The sequence below is a fragment of the Macrobrachium rosenbergii genome, chromosome 4 (assembly GCF_040412425.1).
Source record: "Macrobrachium rosenbergii isolate ZJJX-2024 chromosome 4, ASM4041242v1, whole genome shotgun sequence".
Lineage (NCBI taxonomy): Eukaryota > Metazoa > Arthropoda > Malacostraca > Decapoda > Palaemonidae > Macrobrachium > Macrobrachium rosenbergii.
In genome coordinates, this window is record NC_089744.1 from 67,110,082 (window position 1) to 67,135,081 (window position 25,000).

Here is a 25,000-nt window from a genome sequence, read left to right on the forward strand (position 1 = left end):
ATATATATATATATATATATCTTGTGTGTGTGTGTGGGTGGGTGTTGTGCATGTGCATGCATATGTTTATGTAAGTGCATGTCCAAATCTAGTATACTCACAAACATTTACAGACATATGCAGCCTGCACTCACGGTGCTGCATATATGATTATATAATTTATATGTATGTGAGTAGCTTTGTATAGACATTTACCTAATCACTTACATAATGCCTTCCGATTTGTAACTTGTTACGACAATATAAATTCTAATGTTATGCATATACGTCTATCACACAAAGTGGCCTAAATTTAATTGATTATTTATTAGACCACTACTTAAAATAGGCCTCACTCACCAAGTAAGTCCCTTTTGGGTCCAACATCCATACTGTTCCAGTTCCAAGAGTTTTTCGAAGGCCAGTTGGTGAAACCCTCGTGGTGTTTGCTCGTCAAGACTATGTAACGGGCCCCAGCAGCTTTGAAGATTTCTGCCCACTCTTTCGGATCGTAAAACTCAGCCGTGAACTGAGAAGCGAAATCAGCGTAGGTGAAGTCAGGCCTGTAATTCTTCGTCATGAAATCCACGTATGCCGACGATCCGCCTGCGAGTTTTAGTTTTAAAGAATACAATCCATGTATATATAATAGGTTTACTGTAGCTAACGGAGCTAGGTTTAGAAAATTATTGATCTTTAGTAGATCTACTCTCTTTTGCAACACTGAGGAATGAATAACATTTTCTCCATGTAAAAAAATTGAAGATTCCCTACACTAAAATGCACATAGTTTTAACATCCGTAATACTCATTTGCACTTTCTTGTTTATGTGCGAAGCATTGTGTTCATTAACGTGCATGTCCTTAGTTTTTGCACGAAGTCACTAGATCTTATGTCTTTCAAAGTTAGAATATAGTACCAGAATAAACATCAATTTGTTAGGATTCGTACTCATATCGTTAAAGGAAAGTTACAAGAATAGCAATTGTTCTAGACCTTTAATCTTGCAAGAGAGATAAAAATAATTTTCAACCCTTATGAACTTCCATTAATTTGTCGACTAGTTAGGCATATACTCTAGGCATTTATACATCTGAGCTAGGTCAAGAATAGCTAACATCGAAAAATGCTGAAAACTGTCTTTTCCGTGCCAAGAAAGTGTAATTTAAAACAAATGCCATTTGGTGCTCTAGAAGACCAGAGTTACAATCATTAATATCAAAATATCAAGTAAGTTGTTAGTATACGAAAGTGTGTAAGGCAGTTATAACTCTGAGAAAACTGGCAGATAAAGAATAACATTCTTGAACAATGCAGTAGTAGTACAACACATCTTTATGGCATTCGAGGAGAAATACCTTACATTGACTGTCTATAACATCAGGAGGCGTAGACCATCATTATCAGGCAAAACTCACCCTTCCAGTATGCCCAAAACCATTCGGATCCAAAAGACGGAACTGAGAAAACTCCCCAGTGAAGAAAGATGCCTACTTTAGCGTCATCGTACCACTGGGGAAGAGGGCGAGAGTCTAAAGAATCCCAGTTCGGCTCATAATTTGCCACAGCAAAAGGAACCAAGGCTTAAATAAACGAAGAAAAGAAACCTGTCATTAATTAATAACACTAAAGACTGATAAATTTGTTTCAACAGTCATGTTAAAAAGTAATATGAGCATTATTTCTAATTTACCTTAGCCTGCTTATTTTAGTGTTTATACAATAACTAATTCCTCCACTTTGACTGCTTTTTAAATAAGCCTTATAATGCCTATTTCAACTTTAGCTCAGTTTATAATCCTACTCGTGCGAAACTTTATTTATTTACACATTGTACTGACTTTAGTTTGCTTTCTTCCTTTGTTTCAACTCATGCAGGTCGTTCTTCAAGCGTTGTCTATTAATATTTGAGTTTGCAGTTCGCATTAATTAATTCTAATCTTGGTTTCCATGGTTTTATTTAGACATAAGCTAAATTTGCTTACAAAGCTTCCGGCTGGGTATGTTTTCTCTTTCCAGATGTAGGCGGATTTTCATTTTTGGGAGCAGTGAACGCCCAATAGAGAATAAAAAGCAAATTATAAATAACATGTACTGTGGCATCATGAAAAAGTTTCATTACTTGTAGCGATTAAAGGGAGCCTGCTAGAGAGCAGGTGAGCCGTTGTAGAGGCCTTTGTGAGTTTAGTTGGAGAGTGCGAGGCCCCGAGCGGTTGTCAGTGTCTTTATGAATGTGTCATTCGGCTGTCACTTGGAAACTGGTGAGTTATTTGCAGAAAGAGCGTTGTTAACCTAATTATTTTAGTTCTACCAATTGTTACGTCGCTGTTAACCGTGCTCGACTTCTGATGAGCAGTTTGATAATGTTGAGGAAGTTTCAATTTCAACGTTTTGCTGTTGCTGAAAGAAGTTAGGTGAGTTGTTTTATTTTTCATTACAAGCTCTACCCTAGGCTAGGGTAGCTTGGGCATCATGGATACATGGCGACCAAAATTACAAGTGATAGGCTATAATAAAGCAATTTAATATAGAGAGTGAAATAATGCAGAAAATGACGGAATTAGTGAATTTTTTGCCTTTGCTCTTAAAGGGGCTTAGACTACATTGGTTTTAGCTAGGCCATTACCCCATCAGGAGATGGGACAAGATCAGACATATGAAGATATTGTTTTAGGACTATTATTGAAATTTTTTTACAGAACAATATAGGGGTAGTTTTCACAACGACAAGATAAGTCCTTTCCATTGTTTAGTGTCACTTGGGGCTCCAGAGGAGGGGCAAAGCTCCCCCAACCAGTTCAGGGCATGGTGCCCTAAATGAGGTTAGGAAGATAAGGGTAAATCTAAGTATTAGCTCCTCGCCTGTTTTTACCTTGGAAACTGTTTTTTCTACACTTTTAGGACTGCTGATAATGGAGGTGAGTTTGTTTATTGTTGGCCAACTGTTATTTGCCCCTTAACTCTACTCAACAAAGAACATGTGATCGACAAAAACAAAACTTCAACTCCTTTACCAGCAGCCCTAGAATTGTAGAAAAAAACATTTTCCAAGGTAAAAACAGGCACGGAGATGTGCTTAGAGTTCTGAATTCATAAAATAATCTGAAAAAAACACAGTTCCGTACACTAAGAAAAGAAGCCCTAAGAAACTTACCTGAGGGACTCAGAGACTGCACTCACTAGGCACCGGGGCTAAAATTCGCCCCTTTTTTTTTTAAAAGGCTGTGATTTTGACGCAGGTAAATTAACATCACTGTAATTGCCATAAAAGTATACGTTGATTTTCCAACAGTTGAAGCAAGAGTTTTTGCAGGTAATGGCCAAAGGTGGTGTGTTTTAGGTTCAAAGGAGCATGCAGCAAGGAATCAGCCAGTGTACTGGAACGAAATACTTATGAACTGTTCCAACGCAAACAGGGAGGTGCAATAGTTGGAAATGCTTGTGAGGATCGTGCATGGATACCCCCCACACCCCCTCCAATGACAGGAGAAACTTCTCAAATCCTCCTGAAACCCCTTTCACTGTGTTTAGTACTGGCACCTGGGGGATCAAATGTATTCCGCCGTGTTTAGTACTGGCACCTGGGGGATCAAATGTATTTCACTGTGTTTAGTACTGGCACCTGTGGATTTAAATGTATTTTGCTGTAAATTGAAACGTTAGAAGGACTGGAAAGTGTACCAAAAGCTCCCCTATAAGATTGTGCATGCGTGGCAGCATTCAAAATAGTAATAGTAGTGAAAGTTTTTTCTTTGTAACGGCTACCTTTGTTGTCTGGTTTCTATGTTTGTTTGGGAGTTTTTCATTTCTGTAGTGCCTTAAACAGTAATGTTTGGGTGTTTTCTCATTACCCATGGTCTACCCCACCCATAACCCCGCTTTCCCATCAGGTCCCCTACCTTGTTGGATGAAGTTCTGTGGTTAATTACAGGTTAATTACAATCATGGGACAAAAATTGAAGGTAAATCCATAATCAGCAGCCAAAAACTGTAGAAAAAGTTAAGTTAGAAGGAAATCGCTGCTGCGGAGCTACTACTTAGATCTACCAAGATAAGGTCTGGGGTAAAACTTTACTTTAGTTGCCTGGCCTGATAACTGCCAGTAGCGGACTGGGACAGGTTCCTCACACATAGACATAACCTTTCTTATAATGCCACCTGATAACCATTCTTACCCACTTATAATGCCAATGTGCTCTGACTTGGCGGGGTGGGGGGACCTGAACCATAAAGGCTTAACCTGTCCCAGTCAGCAACTGGCAGGAATGAGGCTGCACAACTAAAGTAAGTTTTACCAAGTCTGGTTAGGTTAGGACATGGCCATCTAGGAAAAGTTAGGTTTATTTTCATTTGTGAAACTTGTTCCCGTCATTCTACACTTGCTCCCATTATAGAAAATGGTGTATATAATGCAATATAGGTTAGATCGCTTTAGAAATTGACCATCTTTTGTTTACGATTTTATGCAGAAGAGGTCTGCTGGATGCCATGCTTAGTACCTCGGGGATTAACCAAAAACTTAGACAAAAGACTTTCAATTTTTCGCATTATTTTGGTAAATTTCTCAAGTTATCTCACCTGAGCTGCATCATATACACCCTCTTCTATAATGTTCAGTGGCCTTGAGAAGAGTTATGAAATTAACTTTATGAATAGGTTTTTAGACTGTTGCTTAGACCATGGGAGTTGAGTTGAAAAGGGTAGAATATTGTGACGTTGCTTATGATTTATAGGCTATATTGAGTAGAGTTAGAGTTTTGGCCACAATGACAAAAAGTTAGACTAAGCTAATTGCAGTTAGAAATCAGGCAAATTTATAAGCCTTTGGGTAAACATACGACAGGTGAAGCTAGGCCATTTACAGGCAAATGTTTCTGGTTTGGTGAATTTCATATAGACTAGCCATGTTTTATAAGGGTTAGGCTAGCCAGGTTTTATGAGGGTAAAACCTCAATTACATGCCATCAAAGTGGCAATTCTGTATAAGTTTTCTAGGTCATAGGCCTGTTGCATCTCAGTGCAGTTATCTGAAGATGAGGGGAGGTGTGTGTGGTATAAGCAGTGAGTTTCATAACTTTTTAGTGACTAAAAAGGGGTCATTTAGAGAGCTGGTAGGCTGTTGTAGAGGCTGTTTTGAGTTTGGGCATTGAATGCAGGGGGTCATGCAGTTTCAGGTTCAGGAAGGTGTTAAAAAAAGTTTTTATGTCAGCATTAAGATCCTTCTTTGGTGTTTTGGCTCAAAAATTACATTGGAATACCTTACTACTCTGCACACCTTATCTACCTGTGTGCATTCGTTTGTGTCTGAAGTGCAAATCTAGGAATAGGGTTCCCAATGCATAATGAAATAATGTCAGCGTTAGAAAACTGAGATAATTAATGTGACAATGCTTTCACCACATTTTGTATATGTGTGAGATCCCCCTTTACATATTGTAAACTACAATTTCAGACCTATTTTGGTGCATTAACGGGGCTTAACTGCAAATAAAAAATGAAAGAAATTCATTCTGAATTGTAATGAATTTCTTTTATTTTTCATTTGTAGCTTAAGAGCACACCCTTTGCTACGTATGTTTTCAGTTTTGTCATTAAGTGCTAGCCCAAGGGCAGAGTTCTTTGTGCATAATGAAACACTGTAATAAGGTCAGCATTAAGGTGTAAAATTAAACCTAAAGAAATATAAACCATTGCCTTTTATATAGGAGTATCTTTTAGTGTGAGCTGGAGATGGTTGTTGAACTTGGCAACGAGATGATTTACTGGTGGTTTTGGGGGATGAGAGGGGGGGGGGGATTTCCTCTTACTTGTATGCTGTCTTTTAGCACTTTTTCTCCAACCCTCATCATATGTGGGCATCCTGCTGCATGCCTCTTGACTAACAAGTTGAACTTGTGCTTTTTTGTTTTGAGTTTTTTCTGCTTTATAGAAGTGTCATGTTCAGAGGTGTGAAGGGTGTTAGCAAGAGTAGTGAACCTCCATTGCATTCCATTTTTCTTAGATGGATCTCCACTGTTTAATACTTTTGTTCTCCCTTTCTCTTGCAAGAAGTTCAGCAGGGCTTCTAGTAAGCACACTTCACAGCCTGTAGGGGCAGAGGGGTTAAGGGTAGCTCTCGAACACATGTTCCACTGATAATTAACATCTTGTCATCCACTGCATGGGACTGAAAAATTCTTATGGTAGTTCTGGCCCTGTCAGTTATCACCCAGCTTCTGTAACTGCCAAGTTTTTTAACTTCTTTTGGTCAAATATCTGAAGGCTTATGCTGATTTATCATCTGTTTCTCAGTTTGCAGTTTTGTTTTATCAAGGACCTGAGTGCTTGGGATGTTCTTTTGATTTCCAGTATCATCTAAAAATCCATTGATTCTGGGCATGAAATTTGTATGCTTGGTCTTGACTTTCATGCAGTTTTTGACTGGTAGTTACAAAACCTTTTTTTAAAATTTAGATGGATGGGAGTTAGTGGACTATTTCTTAGTATTATTATTGAGTTTTTCGACTAACATTAGAATGAGTAGTTGTAGATGGGCATTATAGTGTCTTCAGAATTATAATCTCTGGTGTTCTCCAGGGTAGTGTTGTTGGCTTATCACTTTTTGTATTACAGTAATTATATACAGTACACCTGTACACTGGTACTTCTGTACTTGGATGGTTCTTAACTTGTACAATCTAGTTTTTGGAAAGTTTGTTCAAGTAAAGAATTGCAATGCTTTTGTCCATTTTCCTTGGCTTTTGGATGAACACAGACGACTGGCAAGAACTTGCATAGCATTAGGCACATCACAGCTGCAAGTGGGCACTCTTCAAGAATTGGAGATGAAAGTCAGCACCTGAAGACCACACATCTAGATATAATAGCTTCATCCTGGAACTTTCAAAAACATTTCTGCAAGACACATCTTTTACAGAAACAGAGGAAGCAATGTTTTGTTTATAAATCCTTCTCAAAAATCAGTTATTTATCAAAATTTTCACCTAAAACTTGAGAGTCACTGACATTTCAAACTGTACTATTTAAATGTAAATCAGGATGCAAAGGCAGGTGATCTGGATTGATTAACTATTGACTAACTGTCATCAGCATATGGCATCAATTTGTTCTCCAAACCTTGTTTCATGTCTCTAGTATAGATAATAAATAGCAAAGGTCCAAGAACATTACCTTGAGGAGCATAACCTTGAGGAGCACATGAAATGACATTACTAAAGCTACTATACTTGCCATCAACACAGACCCTTTGGGTTCCACATTAAAAATTCATTTAAAATATAAAGAAAAGTAGCCATCTATTCCCGATAATCTTAGCTTGTAGATAAGTCCTTTATGATTCACACAGTCAAAGGCTGTACTAAAACCACTTTAACATTAACATCCTCCATTGCATAAGACTCTTATACAAAGCCTAGGGGTATGTTTTTTATAGGGCATGAGCTCTTCTTGGAGGAAATTGTGGCCAGATGCTGTGGCAGAAAGGGATTTGAAGGTTTTGAGGCTGAGTCTGTTGTGGTGGACTTTGTGTCTTTGAGTAAGTCAGTGGGCTTAGAAGTCAGTGATGATTATGTGGATTACAAAGCAGAGCACACCACAAGAACTGTAGGACCTTAAGAGGAGGAGGTGGGAAGGGAGGAGATCCCTAGTTCATTAATAAAAGAAATGTGTTTAAAGTTGGGGAAATGCAGAGTTGTTGAAAAAATATATCCGTGATGAAGCAAGAATCTGTTATAAACCTGCTAAATGATGTAGCCATGTCTCACTTTAGGAATATTTTAAAACAGTAAAGACCTGTGGTTGCTATTGATGCTAAAATAAGTGCATGGTGCAAACAGTGGTTGTTAATAGTTACAATTTTCAAGTGTCATTCTTGATTGCAACTGCACATTTGAGAAACTTATCTGTTTCAAAACTAATATACTGTAAGACTTGTAAGAATATGGGAGGTTTTGCCAAGTTTTGAATAGTATTCCCCTTCTTGGCCTTCAGTAGCTGACTCTCATCTCATGTTGTTGGACAAAAACTTGAGCTCTATCAGATTCCTTATCACTGGTATTAATAATAATCTCTGACACTGTTCTGCAGATAGCTCATTTTGCATGCTGTAAAATTTTCTTTAACTCTGACCATGTTTGCCACCCACCTATGATGTTAAGTGTAACTTTCTTTAGTCTTGCCTTTTCTTATGTAAGGTTCAGGACCATGCAGTTTTCTAATGTTCTCCCTTCTGTGAAAAATTGTGGAGTGATCTTTCCAGTCCTGTAGATGAATTATTGGAACTTCAGATGCTTGCTTTTGTTGAGCAGGGTGACATTTTGAGGAAACCATGCACAGGATTCTAGAAACAGCTGACTGTATTAGTGGGCTCTTTCCCATTTTAATGCTGCATGTGGGATGCAAAGTAGTCATAAGTGATTGGTCGCGCATGGAATCAGAGATATGTAGGAGACTTGGAACTCTTAGGAGGCTGTTTAGGTCTGTGGTGCTTACTGAAGAGATGGATGGTTGCATGGGTCTGGTGGTGAGTGGTGCTGCCTGTAAGGAGGCAAAGTGCCCAAGGAGGTCATCGCTGAGCAGGGGTGTCAGGATGTCAATAACTGTGAAGTCCCACCAGTACTTTTCTTCATCAGGTGAAGGGTTAAGGTCTGGTGTCCACATGATAGCATTGGGCTGCTGTTGGCAGCCAGTCGTCATAGATAGGTGTCTGGGTCTTCCAGGGTCCATTGTTGATGTAGGGAGAATGGATTTGAAGGGGCTACTGTCCACCAGTAACTTCCTGCTGGAGGCTTGGTTGGTGACATAGACTCTAGTGAGGTGGGTATATATTAAGGTTGAGGTGGCCATTGTAATTGTTTTGGGTGGCTTTCCTACTTGTTTTATGCTCCAACTGCATTAAGGGGAACAGCTCATCACCACTTTCCTGAACTTAGGGTAATATATGCAGAGAATGGGTGGATGTGGCATCATTTTTGGTGTTGTTTATAAGGGTGCTTCTGCTGTGCATTAGCTTGGAATGGTGTGCCTGGCATGTCGAAAGGCCTAGGAGACCTCTAGCAACTTGTCCATCATTGGTGTTCCTTCAGGTTTAGGGAGGTTTCCTAAGTAGATCTTAATATTGAGAGAGCAAAATCAGAGCTTGGGGCTGTTTTTAGTCTGTTGGTGGTTTCTTTGTTGGTAGGGCTTGGCTCTTATTTAATTTGTAAGTCAACAAGGTATGAAAATCATGCTGGTGTGCTGGGTTACTCCAAGGTTACAAGTGAAAGGAAATTTTACACAAAATTCCAGGGAACAACTGACTTGATTAGCAAGCTCTGAAGTGTTTTAATACAATTCACAGGCCGCATATTAACTATCAGCTTGGCTTGAAGTAATAATAATTGACCCATTTCAAGTTTCTCAAGTGATGGAGTTTCTCCTCAACTCTTTTCTCTAAAGATCCTCTGTAGTTGTAACGAATGCCTAGGAAGATGATTTTCTTCTCGCTAAACTAGTTTTCTTTTTACTCACTGCTTCATCTTTTGAATATATAACTTTGCATCTTCTTCTGTGTTTCCAGAATCACTGAGTCTTGCTCTGTACTGAGGGTTCTTGTCCCCTAAGAATCAAAGTTATTAATAGCTCTTTTCCTGCAGTGATCTTGTCTGACCCGGCAAGGCAAGTCATTCTTTTGCATTGCCTTATGATATAGCATCGAGTAACTTACAATGGTACTTACCAAAAAGGATTAAATGTGAAAGAGGTATCATCACACCGATATTCAGAAATGAACTGTGACCAAGAGCGAGGATCGCATGCCCTTATAGAGTCCGTGGTAACAGCTTCCATTCTCCTGACGTCTCTGCTGTCTCCTTTGAGGATCATGTGTGTACATTCCCAGGCTTCTGAACAAACAATGAAATCAGTACTCTCTCCTGTTTATCTCTGCTTGTGGTTCCTTTACCGGTGTCTTTCCTTTTGGGTGATAGTCAGTAAGCTGGTGTAAATATCTACTTTATAATCATAATATTTGTGTTTCTCAGATGATACTACTTATTTTTATTTGCTGGGTTATACATACATCTACATATTATAATCATAATATTTGTGTATATATATAGATGATGATACTACTTATTTTTATTTGGTTGCATCACATGGTTATGTAAATGGGTATACAATACATTGGAGGATGAAACTGTTGGGCTACATACATTTTCCTATATATATATATATATATATATATATATATATATATATATATATATATATATATATATATATATATATATATATATATATATATATATATATTATATATATATATATATTCAAAAGTTCATATCCATATTGCTAAGTTTATGGACGAATTTGGTTTTCATTGCAACTGCTTGTTATTTCATAATAGTCTCTATCCCTGTTGAGCAGGAACTGTCATATGCATAAAACGCTGTACCAGTAGTCTGAAGTTAGCACTCACTGAGTAGCATGGATTCCAACAAAATCTAGGCCAGAACAAACATCAAATTCCTGGTGAAGCTAGGCTGGAAGAACAGTCAAATCATCGATGCTTTGCAGCAAGTTTATGGGGATAATGCCCCAAAGAAAATAAACCACCTACAAATGGATAACTCGTTTTAGAAGTGGAAGAATGATGTTGAAGATGATCCTCGAAGTGGCAGGCCATCCACGTCAGTTTGTGAGGAAAACATTGATGCAGTTCGTAACCTGATTGAAGAGGATAGGCGAATTACCACTGAATTAGTTGCCGATACCCTTAATTTGTCTGTTGGCTCAGCTTATACAATTCAAAAACTTGGGGCTGAGCAAGCTTTCTGCTAGGTGGGTCCCAAAGCTGTTGCGCCTGATCAGAAACTAGGGCAGGCCTTTCAACAGCAATTTTGAACAAGTGGGATGAAGACCCTGAAGCATTTCTAGATAGAATCGTTACCGGTGATGAAACGTGGCTCTACCAATATGATCCCGAAGATAAAACTCAATCAAAACAGTGGCTGCCAAGGGGTGGAAGGGACCCATCAAAGGAACGTTCAAGAGGGAAGGTCTGTTGGGATGCAAAGGGATTTTGCTGGTTGACTTCCTTGAAAACAGAAGAACAATCAATATTATTACAAAGGAGTTTTGATTGGCTAAGTATTGCTGGAAAACGTCCAGGAAAGCTGCATCGGCGAGTCCTTTTCCATCACGACAATGCCCCCTGCTCATGGAACTTGAATTTCGGTATATCCATATAGTCCTGATTTAGCCCCTAGTGACTTCTTTTTGTTTCCAAAACTGAAAAAATCATAAAGGCATCAAACATTCGTCATTGAAGATGTGAAAAACACTGCTTTGACATGGTTCATCACAAGGCCTAGTTTTATGCAGATGGTCTTAAAGGCTGGTACCAACGATTGCAAACATGTATTGACTTAGATGGATCATATGTTGAAAAATAAACATCATAACTTGATAGTTTCTTTTATTTTTCCCTTTTCTATATAACTTTTTTGAAGGCCCTAATATATATATATATATATATAATATATATATATATATATATATATATATATATATATATATATATATATATATATATATAAACTATACTATATATATGTAATATATATTCTATAATCATATATATATATATAATTTTTACATATATATATATATAAATTTTATATATATATAGAAGAATTGAAATTTTTTTTTTTAGGTGTATCTTAAATTTTTAATTAAAGAATGTGTACTGGGCGAGTTAACTTTCCCACAAAAAAAGTAAACATGATTATGAAAGACATGTAAATAAAAATAAGTGAGTGCCATGGGCAAAACCTATTTTTGAATTAAATTGAAAAAGAAATTTTTCTCAGTCTTGAATTTAATCTCTTTTATCTAATCGCACTCAACTGCGAATTTTCTCAGTGGGTTTCTTATCTCTTAGTTGTCATTGGGAATTTAAGTGTAATGGTTCTTTGTTTTTGTTTTAGCTATATTGTTCTTTATCCTCTTTTTCATTTATATATCTGTGCTCTGTTTGTGTTTTTAATTGTGTGAACTTCAGTCTTGTGTGTGAATATATTTCTGAATTCCAGTTTAAAAGTGGGTGGTTAGATATAGCACAGACTCTGGCTTTTTATCTTAGTACCTCCCCCAACGAAGTCATAAGATAACATCTTCATAAGTGTCTGTCAGCGTGTGTCAGCAGAATGTCTCTAGAACAGATGGTCAAAACTTGATGAAACGTAGTCTTCTTGGGATGATAAGTTTTTTTTTTTTTTTTTTTTTTTTGAGAAACTGGTCCAGAGTTGACAATTTGTTGGCATGACAACCGTCACAACTCTGATTTGATTTTTTCCAAAGGTAAGCATTCTTGAGAAGGTCACCCACCACGTACGATTATTATTTTCCAAGTTCTGTTTACGCATTCGTATGCCCAAGTTCTCTGTGTTCACTCGTATGATATCTTATCTTCGTGTGACTAAAACTTTGAGCACTGCTGGCCAGTAAGTTTCTGCCTTTCTTGCTTGTCCAGGTACCTGTTCATTTTGTACTTTTATTTTCGTTTCCCATGAAAGAACACGGTAAACGAGGCATTCTTACACTTTCATTTTGCTTTCAATTCACATTACAGTAATAAAAATTGTATGGCCATGAATAATGCTGCATTTGCCATCGTAGAAACTTATGTTTATTTACCTTTGCAATATCACCACAGCATTTTTTTTCCACAAAAGCGATCAATGGATTGCTTTTTATTATCATGTAGGTTAACTTCCGAAGGACTGAATAATTACTTTTCTTTTATTAACTAATTAGGCCTGATATCCTTGCACCTTTTCCTGGATTTTTTATGCTTTCACATTGCCAGTGAAAAAGTGAATGAAATTATTTTGATATCTCTGATCGCTTAATTTCCGCCAAAATCACTATATATATATATATATATATATATATATATTAGGCTGTTACCGATACTATCGGTATCGGTATCGGTATCAAAATCGGCCATTTTGAGAGTATCGGTATCGGTATCGGTATCGGGAAAATAATTCCGGTATCGGCCGATACTTTAAAAAAAAGGCTTATCTACATGGCGCATATTGTAAAGAAATTGGGTTTATAATTATCAAATATAGCGAAAACAAATCAATTTATGCCGAATGAAAAATAATGTGAAACATGATTATATTCATACACAACAGTAGTGCAATACAGAATTGCTAACATGGTAGTAGATACAGTATTGAGCGCTAAGACCGTACAGGTCGGGTACATTATCCCTATGACACTGTCGTGTGACTCGTGTTGACTGAATGACCGTGTTCAGTTCCTGTCCACTGTCGCCGTACTATGTTGCAGGTTTGTAACCAGTGACAATGTGCATCACGATATCAATGGTATCTTAACTAATATCTTAAATTCTTAACTTTAAGAAATGAGTTTCACTGAAAAATGAAAACTTATGGCCAAAATATTAGATTATTGTTTAAATATAATGTTAAGTTTTATTGTCCATAGAATTGATACTAACTTGAGTTTTCAAAATAATTTCAACTATTTTAAGTGAAAATTTATAAGTATCGGTATCGGTAAAATATCGGTATCGGTATCGGCCAGAAACAAGGTATCGGTATCGGTATCGGTATCGGTCGAAAAAGTGGTATCGGTACAGCCCTAATATATATATATATATATATATATATGTGTGTGTGTGGGTATATGTATGTATATATACTGTATACACACATATACATGAGAACTGCAAAAATACACTTGCGCGCGGGCAAACACAATACAAATACACACAAATATATATGCATAGATATATGTATATTTATATAATAAACCTATATAATCATATATATATATATATATATATATATATATATATATATATATATATATATATACATACTATATATACTTTGTGTGTGTATATATACAGTATGTTTGTATTGTGTTTGCACGGGCAGGAGTGTGTTTGTGCAGTTCTGGCATATCATTCCTTCATAGTGATAAATGCCTCTTACAATGCATTTGGTTTGGATTTCTGAGTAGTTGTGATTCTTAATCAGCTCAGAAACAATTTTACGTTAATTTTTCAGATGAAATTGAATATATTATTTGAGTCTTTGTTATTTTGGATCCTGCGGTACAAACGGTTGAAAATTTATTATATTAAATAAAGAAAGATGGACATGGGAAACTGAGGAAAAGCGGGGATTAGGAGAACTGACGTAGAGAGAGAGAGAGAGAGAGAGAGAGAGAGAGAGAGAGAAGAACGAAAAGAGAGAGAGAGAGACAAAACGAAAAGACTGGTCAACAGAGAGTTATGTCATAAATGGGTATTAAGGCTAAGACATGGCATAATGAAAGTTTAGATGTGAGCGAAAACCGGGTAAAGTTTAAACTAAGTGAGAACAAAAAAAAGAACTTTTTAATAGTAAGTTCGTCCATAAAGTAACTTTTCGTTAAAAAACCGAAAAGTACCCACAGAGTATATGGAAATAGAAGTAAAGAATGAATGGGAACAAGTTTCTCTCTCTCTCTCTCTCTCTCCTTAATAGTGTTTTTCATTTTGTTTCTTTCCCTAATCCCCACCCTAACCTTTGCTTCCACCTAGTCTGTTCAAGAGATTTTTTTTCTTTTCCTTTTTAGTTTTAGTTTGGTATTGCCAGGCTCTTCCCCACAAAGAAATAGATATTCCCTGTCCTTGGAAATCGGGTTAACCGTGTATTATTCTCAGTGACCATTTTCTCTAGTCTCAGCCCAGAAGGTCATTTTAGTTTTCTAAGGCTTTGGTTCTTTCTTAGTAAAGCTGAGATTGGTTCTAGAGTGCAACCTGGTGATATGTCTAAACCAACTCGAAAGATGAGATTGGTTCTAGAGTGCCACCTGGTGATATGCGCAAACCCAACCCGGAAAATGAGAGTTGTTCTAGAGCCATCTGGTGAAATGCCCAAACCCAACCTTGGAGATGATATCGGTTTTGTAGAGTGCCACCTTGTGATATGCCCTGACCCAAATTGGGAGATGAGACCAGCTCTAGAATTCCAATTGTGATATGCTTAAATCTGACCCTGAAGATGAGATTTGTTCTAGAGTGCCACCTGGTGATATGCCCAAACCCAACCAGGAAGATGACATCGGTTCTAAAGTGCCACCAGGTGATACGCCCAAGCACACCCTGGAAGATGAGATCCGTTGTAGTGTGCCACTTTGTGATATGCCCAAACCCAACCCTGAAGGTGAGATTTGTTCTAGAGTGCCACCTGATGAAATGCCCAAACCCAACCCGGAAGATGAAATCGGTTGTGGAGTGCCACCTGGTGATATGCCCAAAGCCGGCTTGGGAGATGAGGTCAGTCCTAGGGTGCCACCTGTTGATAAGCTCAAACCCAACCCAGAAGTTGAGATCGGTTGTGGAGTGCCACCTGGTAATATGCCCAAACCCAATCCAGAAGATGAGACCGGTTATGGAATGCCACCTGGTCATGCCCAAACCCAACCCAGAGGGTGAGATTGGTTGTGGAGTGCTACCTGGTGATATGCCCAAACTCAACCCAGAAGGTGAGATCGGTTGTAGAGTGACACCTGGTGATATGCCCAAGCCCAACCTGGAAGATGAGATCGGTTGTAGAGTGCCACCTGGTGATATGCCCAAACCCAATTGAGAAGGTGAGATTGGTTGTAGAGTGCCACCTGGCGAGATGCCCAAACAGAACCCAGAAGTTAAGATTGGCTGTGGAGTGCTACCTGGTGATATGCACAAACCCATCCCAGAAGGTGAGATCGGTTGTAGAGTGCCACCTGTTGATATGAACAAACCCAACCCATAAGATGAGTTCGGTTCGAGAGTGCTGCTTGGTGATATACCCAAACACAACCTGAAAGATGAGATTGTTTCTAGAGTGCTACAGTGTGATATACCTAAACCCAACTTGGAAGATGAGGTCTGTTCTAGATTGCCACCGTGTGATATGACTAAAATCAACCTGGTAGATGAGGTCAGTTCTAGAGTGCCACTTGGTGATATGCCCAAACCCAACCCGTAAGACGGGATCAGTTCTAGAATGGCATAGGATGATATGCTCAAACAAACTGGAAGATGAAATCGGTTCTAAATTGCCACCTAGTGATATACCTAAACCCAGCCTAGAAGATGAGTTCGGTTATAGAGTGCCACCTGGTGATATGCCCAAACACAACCCAGAAGATGAGATGGGTTGTAGAGTGTTACTTGGTGTTATGACCAAACCTGTTCGGGAAGATGAGATCGGTTGTACAGTGCCACATGTTGATATGCCCAAACAAAACCTGGAAGATGAGATAGAGTGCCATCTGATGATATACCCAAACGCAACTTGGAAGATGAGATCGGGTGTAGAGTGCCACTTGTTGTTATACCCAAACACAACCTGGAAGATGAGATAGTTTGTAGAGTGCCACCTGTTGATATGCCCAAACACAACCTGAAAAATTAGGTCAGTTGTAGAGTGCCACCTGTTGATATGCCCAAACCCATCCTGGAAGATGAGATCGGTTGTAGAGTGCCGCCTTGTGCTATGCGTAAACTCAACCTGGAAGAACAGATCAGTTCTAGAGTGCCACCTGGTGATATGCCCAAACCTAACCCGGAGGATGAGATCGGTTGTAGAGTGCCACATAGTGATATACCTAAACCCAACCTGGAAGATGAGATCAATTCTAAAGTGCCACTTTGTGATACGCCTAAACCCAACCTGGAAGGTGAGATCAGTTCTAGAGTGCCACCTGGTTATATGCCCAAAGCCATCCCAGGCCCCCTCACCTCTATTCTTGACACACACACACACACACACACACACACACACACACACACACACACACACACACACACACACACACAAATCGGGAACTTACAATGAGCAATTTAACGTGTGTAGAAAAATTGTTGAATGAAACAGGGCGGAATTGTACTGTACAGTATATTGTGTTAGCAGAGGTCCTCCATTTCCTAATTCCAGTTGCTGGAAAAAGGACCATTTATCTTTGGACTTTCCCCAATTATGTTGACTTCGTAAAGGATGGCTGTTTATTATTCTTTGGATTCCATTGTCAAGTATGTCTCACTCACAGTTCACAACGCGGAGTCTTCATGATGTGAAAATGTATTTGAGGAAAAATGAAACATATTTCAATTTTATCTAATGTCATGTTTGGTGCTTGTAGTATAAGCTGCTAATATAAAGCGTCCAACATTATTTCTTATTGATAAAATCTTTCTAAATTCAAATTAGAATTAGATTAGATAAAAACGATATCTCTTTCTCTCTCGTTTCACTTTTTTGTTTTTAGTTTTTCTAAACAGTTTTGTTTCCCTCCATTCATATTTGTATTTTCTGAACATCTGTATTTATTAAAAATGATTGTTTTTCGTGTAGCTAATTGTTTCAGTAATCCTTGGCAAATACTACTACAGTACTTTATTTTCCACTTCACCTTTTGGTAGGAGAGAGAGAGAGAGAGAGAGAGAGAGAACGGAAAAAACCGTTGATTATATTAACGCGTGAATAAACCTTCTTTGTGAAGAGGTATTGAACTAGTTTTCCTCCCTTGTCAGTGACGTCATAAGATCTGTTGACCAAAAGAAAAATAAGTCATGAAATGTATATTTAAGTAATGATAATTTGCTCTGTGAATATAAAAATAATAATTCCGTGCCTTAAGCCAACTACATTAAATTACTTAGCCTGTAACTGATAACACGAATCAAGATTTTAAACAGTATGTGAGTTTCGAATTTTTCCTCGCCACGGTGTTTCGGGATCTGGGAAAGATTAAAAGGGCGAGTGACATACAGAATTGAAAAATGATGATGCGTTTGTTCGGGACTTAAACCAAAAATTATTTTTATCACTGGATAATGGGGTCGTAGTGGAATACATATTAGTATTTTGTTCCAAGGAATTATTATCACAAGCGATGGAGTATTTGTTCTTTGCAAAAAAAAAAAAAAAGTCCCAGGGCAGTGATACTTTATCCGTAAGCGGAACAAAAATTAATACGTCTGTAATTTTGCTATCTGTAAATTGAACGAAAATATTTACACCTGTAAACTGTACAAAAAGCTGTACATCTATGGAGGGAAGGCATAAAACTGACAAATAAAAAGCAGGTTTTTAAGAAACGCGAACATTATAGGATGATATTTCCCTACTTTTTTATCCCTTTCAGTTCCCTTCACTCGTTCCCCTTTCATTTCCATTTCTCCCCCCCTTCACTCTCTCTCCCTCTCTCTCTCTCTCTCTCTCTCTCTCTCTCTCTGATTGCTAATTAGACAGCAAAACTACGTAAATATACATTCAACTACATTTTTCACAGAATGTTCAGGTTACTGATACTAAATTTATCCATGACCGGTATGACACGTGACATGCCATAATAACTTTATTATTGAATGACGTCACAGCCTTTAAATCGTTCGATTGGTGAAATCACTTGTCATTGATGATAAAACAGCGAATTTACTTTTTTTTTTAATTGCGAATATCGGTAATTCCAGAAGATTATTGTAGTAAAACAAGTAAAAAAATTGGTAAAATTTTACCAATTTTGTATTTTGAATATATGTTTTCAGAACATCATGTTGCCAGGAGTATGATAACTTTCTAGATAATTAGGTGCCAGTAACCTTTGTTGTTTTAACACCAGATAATTAATTTTCAAATAAACTAATCTTGTACATGTTTGCAAGTTAAAGATATGTTAATTAATATGTTGTCGTATTAATGAACACATGTGGTTAAAAAATGTCAGTGAAAATGATAGGATATGAAATCACCTTGCTTAGACCACAACAAAAGATCCCATTTGACTTTGACGTCACTCACTGTGATGCTGTTTTTCCTAACTTCCATCCTGTCGATAAAGCTTATGCAGATTCGAGTGTCAGGATATTTTTATGCTGACCTCATTTATTACGTAAGATGAATAATTTTGTTACTTACAGATAATTGATGTAATAACAGCGTATCGCATTTTTTGTTTGCAGTATTATAGAGGCGGGTTTGTGAAGGCAGAGTCACTTCCGTAAAGGGTTTGTCATCATACATTGTCTCTTATTTCTCATCTTGACCTGTCTCTTGCTATTCATCATTCTTCTTAATCCCCTAGGCGTATTCACTTTTAATTACAGTTCATTAAATGTTTGGCTACAGTTAAAAGCTTTCATCTATCATAATGTCTTTTTGTTATGTGAAGTTCAGGAGTTTATAGAGCACGTAGGGGGTTAATGCCGTCAGTGCACCTCACTTGGTGTACTGTAGGCATTACTTAAAGTTCTTTGCATTGTCCCTTCGGCCCCTAGCTGCTACCACTTTCACTCTTTTTACTCTACCTCTGTTCACAGACTCTTTCTTCCATGCTAGTTTTCACCTTCTAACAATTGTTTAAGAGTGCAACTGCAACTGTTTCGCTTTTAAAACTTTTTTACTCTCAACTTCCCTTTCAGCCCTGAATGACCTCATAGGTCCCAGTGCTTGGCCCTTGACCAAAATTTCTTATTCTACTCATTCCAGGAGTTTATAGAGTGAACAATGTATTTTCTTTTATATATCTTTAGTAATATTTCTTATTTCAATTTCCAGCTTACTTTTGCAATTCTTTCATTTCACGATAAAAAGATTCTGTTTTCCAAAAATAAAGGACAGCTGGTCTTTCCTTTTTGAAATAACTTTCGTTTTGAATATGATCTGGACTTTTCCTAATGTATAATCCGGTTTCTTGTGATGACATAATGTATCATTCGGTTTCTTGTGATGATCAAAAATTCTTAGCCCTGGGGGATCTGATGTGCTTATGCAACTGTAATAGACTTAGTCCCAGTCATTTAACAGAGGTTGGCTCATACAAGAATTCTTACGCAAGTGTGCAGAGTGTACATGGGGTACTTAATGTAGAATACACTACAAAAGTCCCTAGGCATACTTAAAATCATAAACATGGACTAGTCATTAAAAAAAATAATAAAAAACTTCAATAGTACACGGTGTTACCAGCTGTAAATAATTTTAATGAATATAGTTACTGAAAAAAGCCACTTAAAAGGATGGGAAATGAAGGAAGAATTTTGTGAAAAATAACTTAACTGTGGTGGCTACTGATACACAGAGAAAGAAAGAATCTCACTGGTAAGAATTCTTAAAGCTTCCTAAAATTAGTTGTGATTATTGGCTGTTAAATCTGACAAAGGATGATTTAAGACTTGCACATTTTTGCGTCCAAAATAAATTGAGTTTTTTAGTTTTTTGTAACCGACTAAAATGATTGTACATAAGAGCTAACCCTGCACTGATAGGATGAATGGAAAAAGGACACCCGACTTGATGTATTTTTGCATCTTTTATTCTGTTATCTCCAGCATTCCCACCATTTCGGTTTTCACAACACAAAAACGGGAAAAGTACAAGTTCGAAGTATCTTTGGTAAGAATCGTGTTAATTATGGTTAAAAGGCATCGTTAGCCATACTCGTTTTTAAGCTTCTTTGGGAACACTAAAGTGACTAGACATGTCTATAAATTTACATTAAGGATGTTAAGGATAATAGTATTTTATACATTCAAAAGGCACAACCTAAGAAGTGTGTTGCATTAGTCCATTTCCTGAAGCCGTTTTGCAGCATGTAATGTATCCTACGATGAGGCACTACCAAGAAGAGCATCTGTCAAGGAACTTAGTTGCTACCAAAGCTTCATTACCACAAAAGATGTTAACGTTTTACCCTATTCACAAAACAACAGTTCAAAAAGCAAATAGCGCCTATAAAGAATCTAGGAACACAACTATGTACATCATATATCTAAGCGGGTTCCAACATTTCTCATGATAGGAGAATTTGGTGCAGGCTTTGGTGGGAGGGGAGGTGCCTCCGGGTCTACATTTTCATATAAGGTCTGATTTCCTTTGGCATCGTCGTCCTTCTCTGCTTCTTCCTCCCTGTCTGTACTGTTCAGCTTACTGAAGCGGAAAAGGGCCGAGATTCTGTTTAGGGTGCCAATTCGAGGGTCGTCATCAATGGCTTCGTCTTGAGTGTCTTTCTTGTCCGCCACTTTCTTATGCTCTTTAAGTTGCTTCTCTTTTTCTTTCTTCTGCTTCTCAAGTCCCTTCTTTTCCTTTTCAAGTTCCCTCTTTTCCCTCTCTTTAACCTTCTTCTCTTCTTCCTGTTCTTTTTTTTCCCTGGCCTTTTCTCTCTTCTCGATCTCCTTTTCTTTCTTCTCCATTTCTTTGAAAAATTTTTCGTTTTCTTTCTCTAGTTTTCGTTTTTCTTTGTCCTCTTTGTTTTTTCTCTTAAGTGTTCCTTGGTTACTCTTCTCATCCTCTTCTTTGGTACACTTGGCAAAATTCTCTAGATTGTCAACGTCAATCAATTCCATCTTGGATCGAATGGTGCCGAAATCCTCATTTTCACTTAGGAAGTCGTTGGGGGGTGGGCTGCAAATAGAACCGGGAATTAATCACAGATTTCATCACTTGAAAGGAATTATTTGATCGAGAAAGACATTTTTTAAAATTACATTACTCAAATTTTTATACCTTGATCTGTATTTTCAAATTTAAAAGGCTGATACAAGTAAAGAAATGTTGCTTTGGTATATAGTATACTCTAAAAATAACAAACATCTTACTAATTACTAACATTACAAGCTTATGTTAATTGATTTATTTTGTGTACAGGCTATGTGGTTTAACGAAGATTTCCAAATCTTTATTGCACCAAAACAGTTGCTACATGACCATCAGCCAGGAGATTAGTATTTCTGGTACAAACTCCCATGCTTGTATTGGGCAACCTTTTCTGTCAATATACTTGAGTAGAGAAAACTTTTCTAAGATAAAGGGAATATATCTTTTGTTGTGTTTGTCTTCCCAAGGATAAATGTTATTTTAAGGACTGCTACATAAGTGAGGAAATATATAAATTGTGTCCCTTAGTAATTACTCGTGTAAAACCAGTGAAAAAAAAATGTATTTATACAACATGATTTTCTGTCTAATGTTAGATAATTTTCCTTGGAACTGCTGTGTAGGAAATCTCGGGCTTTTACATCCTGTGAGTTCAAGAGTGAATCAGTAACTTCATTTATGGACAAAATGGAAACCCCTTTGGTAGGAATTTACATGTTAAAACTGAAATATTGACAGCCAGGAAATTTGAATAGAGCTCTCTAATTTTCTGAAGTCGGTTCTAAAATGTTAATTTATAGGACGTTACAGAAATGTCCAAATATCTACTCAGAATTCTAAGCTATGAAGTCACTTCTTCACTACATTTAATATATTGATGTCAGAAACATTGATGCCTGCCTTGGTATACACACTTTTAATTCTGACACTTCGTCTTGTTTATAAATGGGACAGTGAAATGTAAGAAGAAAGTAATACATGCATGTTAATTCTTGCATATACAAAGGTTAAGGTCGTTAGTGCCATTACTATATGTCTCACTAATAAGTGTATTAATTGTCTTTTCAGCCATGCATAAATTATGGATCTCTAATTGTTCATTGATCATTCAAGAATTACTAGAGGACCCTAACTTTGTTCCCATGTTTCCTTAAAGTATTTGGAGTAAATATAAGCCGTTGGGTTAAACTGTTGTTGTAGAATTATTCTTTTTGCTAAAGAAGTGTAGAAAATTTCCTTTGCTTTTCAGTATAATAAGACTGCAATTAACACTGTATTTAAAAAAAAACATGCTTGATGCTATGAGCTTCTCCATCTCATTGCAAATGCTTCTTAGTTCTTTATGACACCAGATAAACTGCAATAGTTCATTCCTAGTTCTTTAAGGTGTAGCATGCGCATCTCTGTAGGGTGTTTTTTTCCTTTCCAGCTAAACATTGTGCCTGTTTGTTGTTGCCATCATTGCTTAAACCCGACCGTTTTCCCTACCAAAGTCTTATTCTCATTCTGGTTACCAAATTTTTTGCACCAATAATGATAGACCCAATGGCCCTTGGCATGTGGTCATTTTCACGGCGTGCAGAGTGGTGGGAATGATATTATTTTGTTTCACAGCATCCCGCTTGAGTGGAAGAAGCTGAGTTGCCTTTAGCCATTGGAGAACAGGCTAATCCACCATTTGGGAGACATACCACTCGTCATGGTGTCCATAATTCTGCCTTGCTGCCATGGGTTACAGTGGATTTGAGTTGCAAGCCATTGACATTAAATTTCCTTTGACAGCAAGATCTTTATAGATTGACTGAAGCACAGTGAATTGGAGAAAGAAAATAAAGTTGCTGTATAAGAAAATGAGTCGTGAATGGAGAGTGGAAAGACTTAAGTTTGCAGATGATATACTGTGATGGGATAATTAGAGAAACTACAAAAACTTGTGTAAAAGTTTGAAAGATTTTAAAGAAGAGTGAGTGGGAAGTGATTGAGAAAGTGGAAGGGTATTAGGGTAAATAGAGCCTAGGAAGAAGAATCTAGGAATGGTAGTATTAATGGTGGAAAATTGGAAGTGGCTGATTCATATAAGTATTTAGGAGTAAACGTAACATAATGTAAGAATGAGGTTAGTTACAGAATAAGTAATGCAAAGAATGTAGCATTGTGTATGCTAATACTGTATTTTGAAGAGAAGAATAGTGTCTGTGAAAGCCAGAGTGAAATATATGAAGGCACTGTTGAACTTACTCTCCATTATGGAACTGAAGTGTGGAAATTGAATGCAAATGAGAGAAAAAAAGGATGGAGCTGACGTGATAACTTGTTTGTGTATTATATGTTGAGTTGCAAGGTTTGAAAGGGTGAAAATGTGGTGGTATGTAGTACAGTAGTGGCAAAAAGCATAGCTTAGTTGACGGAATGGATCATTGTCAAATTCGAGATGATTCTCCCCTCTAGAAAAGAATGGGGTTCTTATAGGTTGGTGAAAATGAAATAATTCAGAGTATTAGGAGTGAGTAGGTTAGGAAGACCAGGAAATCAGGGAATATGCAAAATACAGATATGAATAGCACCATCTGTGTGTAGTTTCAAAATGCTACTGATGAGCTTTTTGCACTGGTATGAAGCAGCTAATGTTGTTTAGTGTACTGTGGGGAGGTTTATCCTTAATTCTGCAGATTAAGCATGAATGTTTTAGTGATCATGTATGTTTTATTTATTTATTTATTTATTTATTTATTTATTTTTTATCTACTTCTTGTGGAAATTGCTTAATATGAAAACACACACACATATATATATGAATGAATATATAAATAAATAAATTGTATATATAAATTATATACATATATATATATATATATATATATATTATATACATATATATACATATATATTTATATATATATATATATTTATATATATATATATATATATATATATATATATATATATATATATATATATACATACATACATATAGTTATACATACATACATACACATATATATATTTTCACGTATTTTCATTCCTCCCTCTTAGCCAGCCAAATAATAATTCGAATTTCTGAACCAAAACACTTCTCAGTTAACTGGTAGGCTAGATTTACTGGCGGTAAAGAAGGGAGCGGCCTATTTTGAACTCGGGTAGGACAATAGCACCGGCTTTGACGCCCCCCCCCATCACGTGTTCAGTAGTTGATGCCCGTCCGTTGAGGTATAGAGGCGAACCCAGGCTGTGAGGTAGACAAGGTTAAGTTAACCTTAAAGTACCTAACCCTAAGATCTATTTTCCTACACACTTTTGCTGGCTGTGTGACTATCTTGCAGATGACTGACCTCACCACTCTCAAGCACACAACAGAGGAGCGTCTCACCTGTCGTAAACAACGCATTTGGAACCCAGACCGTGACATGGAAAGTCGCATCCACCCCACTCCTTTTCCTCCCCTGGAGAAGCCAAATCTACCAAAAGCAGCCCACAACTGGCCCCCATGCCTTGCCCTAAACTAACTCTAGCTCAGTTCAGTGATCAGCGGTAGATTACTCCCTCCAGTGTGTTACCACGGGCTAATTAAATTCAATTAATCAACTCCTCCATGGTG

General features: G+C 37.3%; 1 protein-coding gene, 1 long non-coding RNA gene and 1 pseudogene across 5 annotated transcripts in view; 1 reads left to right on the forward strand and 2 right to left on the reverse strand.

The window, feature by feature from the left end:
* Positions 1–9,854, reverse strand: part of LOC136835564 (alpha-L-fucosidase-like) — a 13,482-nt pseudogene extending 3,628 nt beyond the window's left edge.
* LOC136835567 (uncharacterized) overlaps positions 2,098–25,000 on the forward strand; it is a 74,306-nt gene continuing 51,403 nt past the window's right edge. Inside the window, exon 1 of the long non-coding RNA XR_010852196.1 lies at positions 2,098–2,394. This is a non-coding gene — a long non-coding RNA (uncharacterized lncRNA). The remainder of the gene's footprint in view (positions 2,395–25,000) is intronic.
* The window catches only part of Efa6 (Exchange factor for Arf 6), a 190,523-nt gene continuing 185,849 nt past the window's right edge, over positions 20,327–25,000 (reverse strand). For all 4 annotated transcript variants that reach the window (XM_067099180.1, XM_067099188.1, XM_067099170.1 and 1 more), the window contains one exon: positions 20,327–21,432. In XM_067099180.1, the coding sequence (XP_066955281.1) occupies positions 20,793–21,432 (640 nt within the window). In that variant the 3' untranslated portion in view covers positions 20,327–20,792. The remainder of the gene's footprint in view (positions 21,433–25,000) is intronic.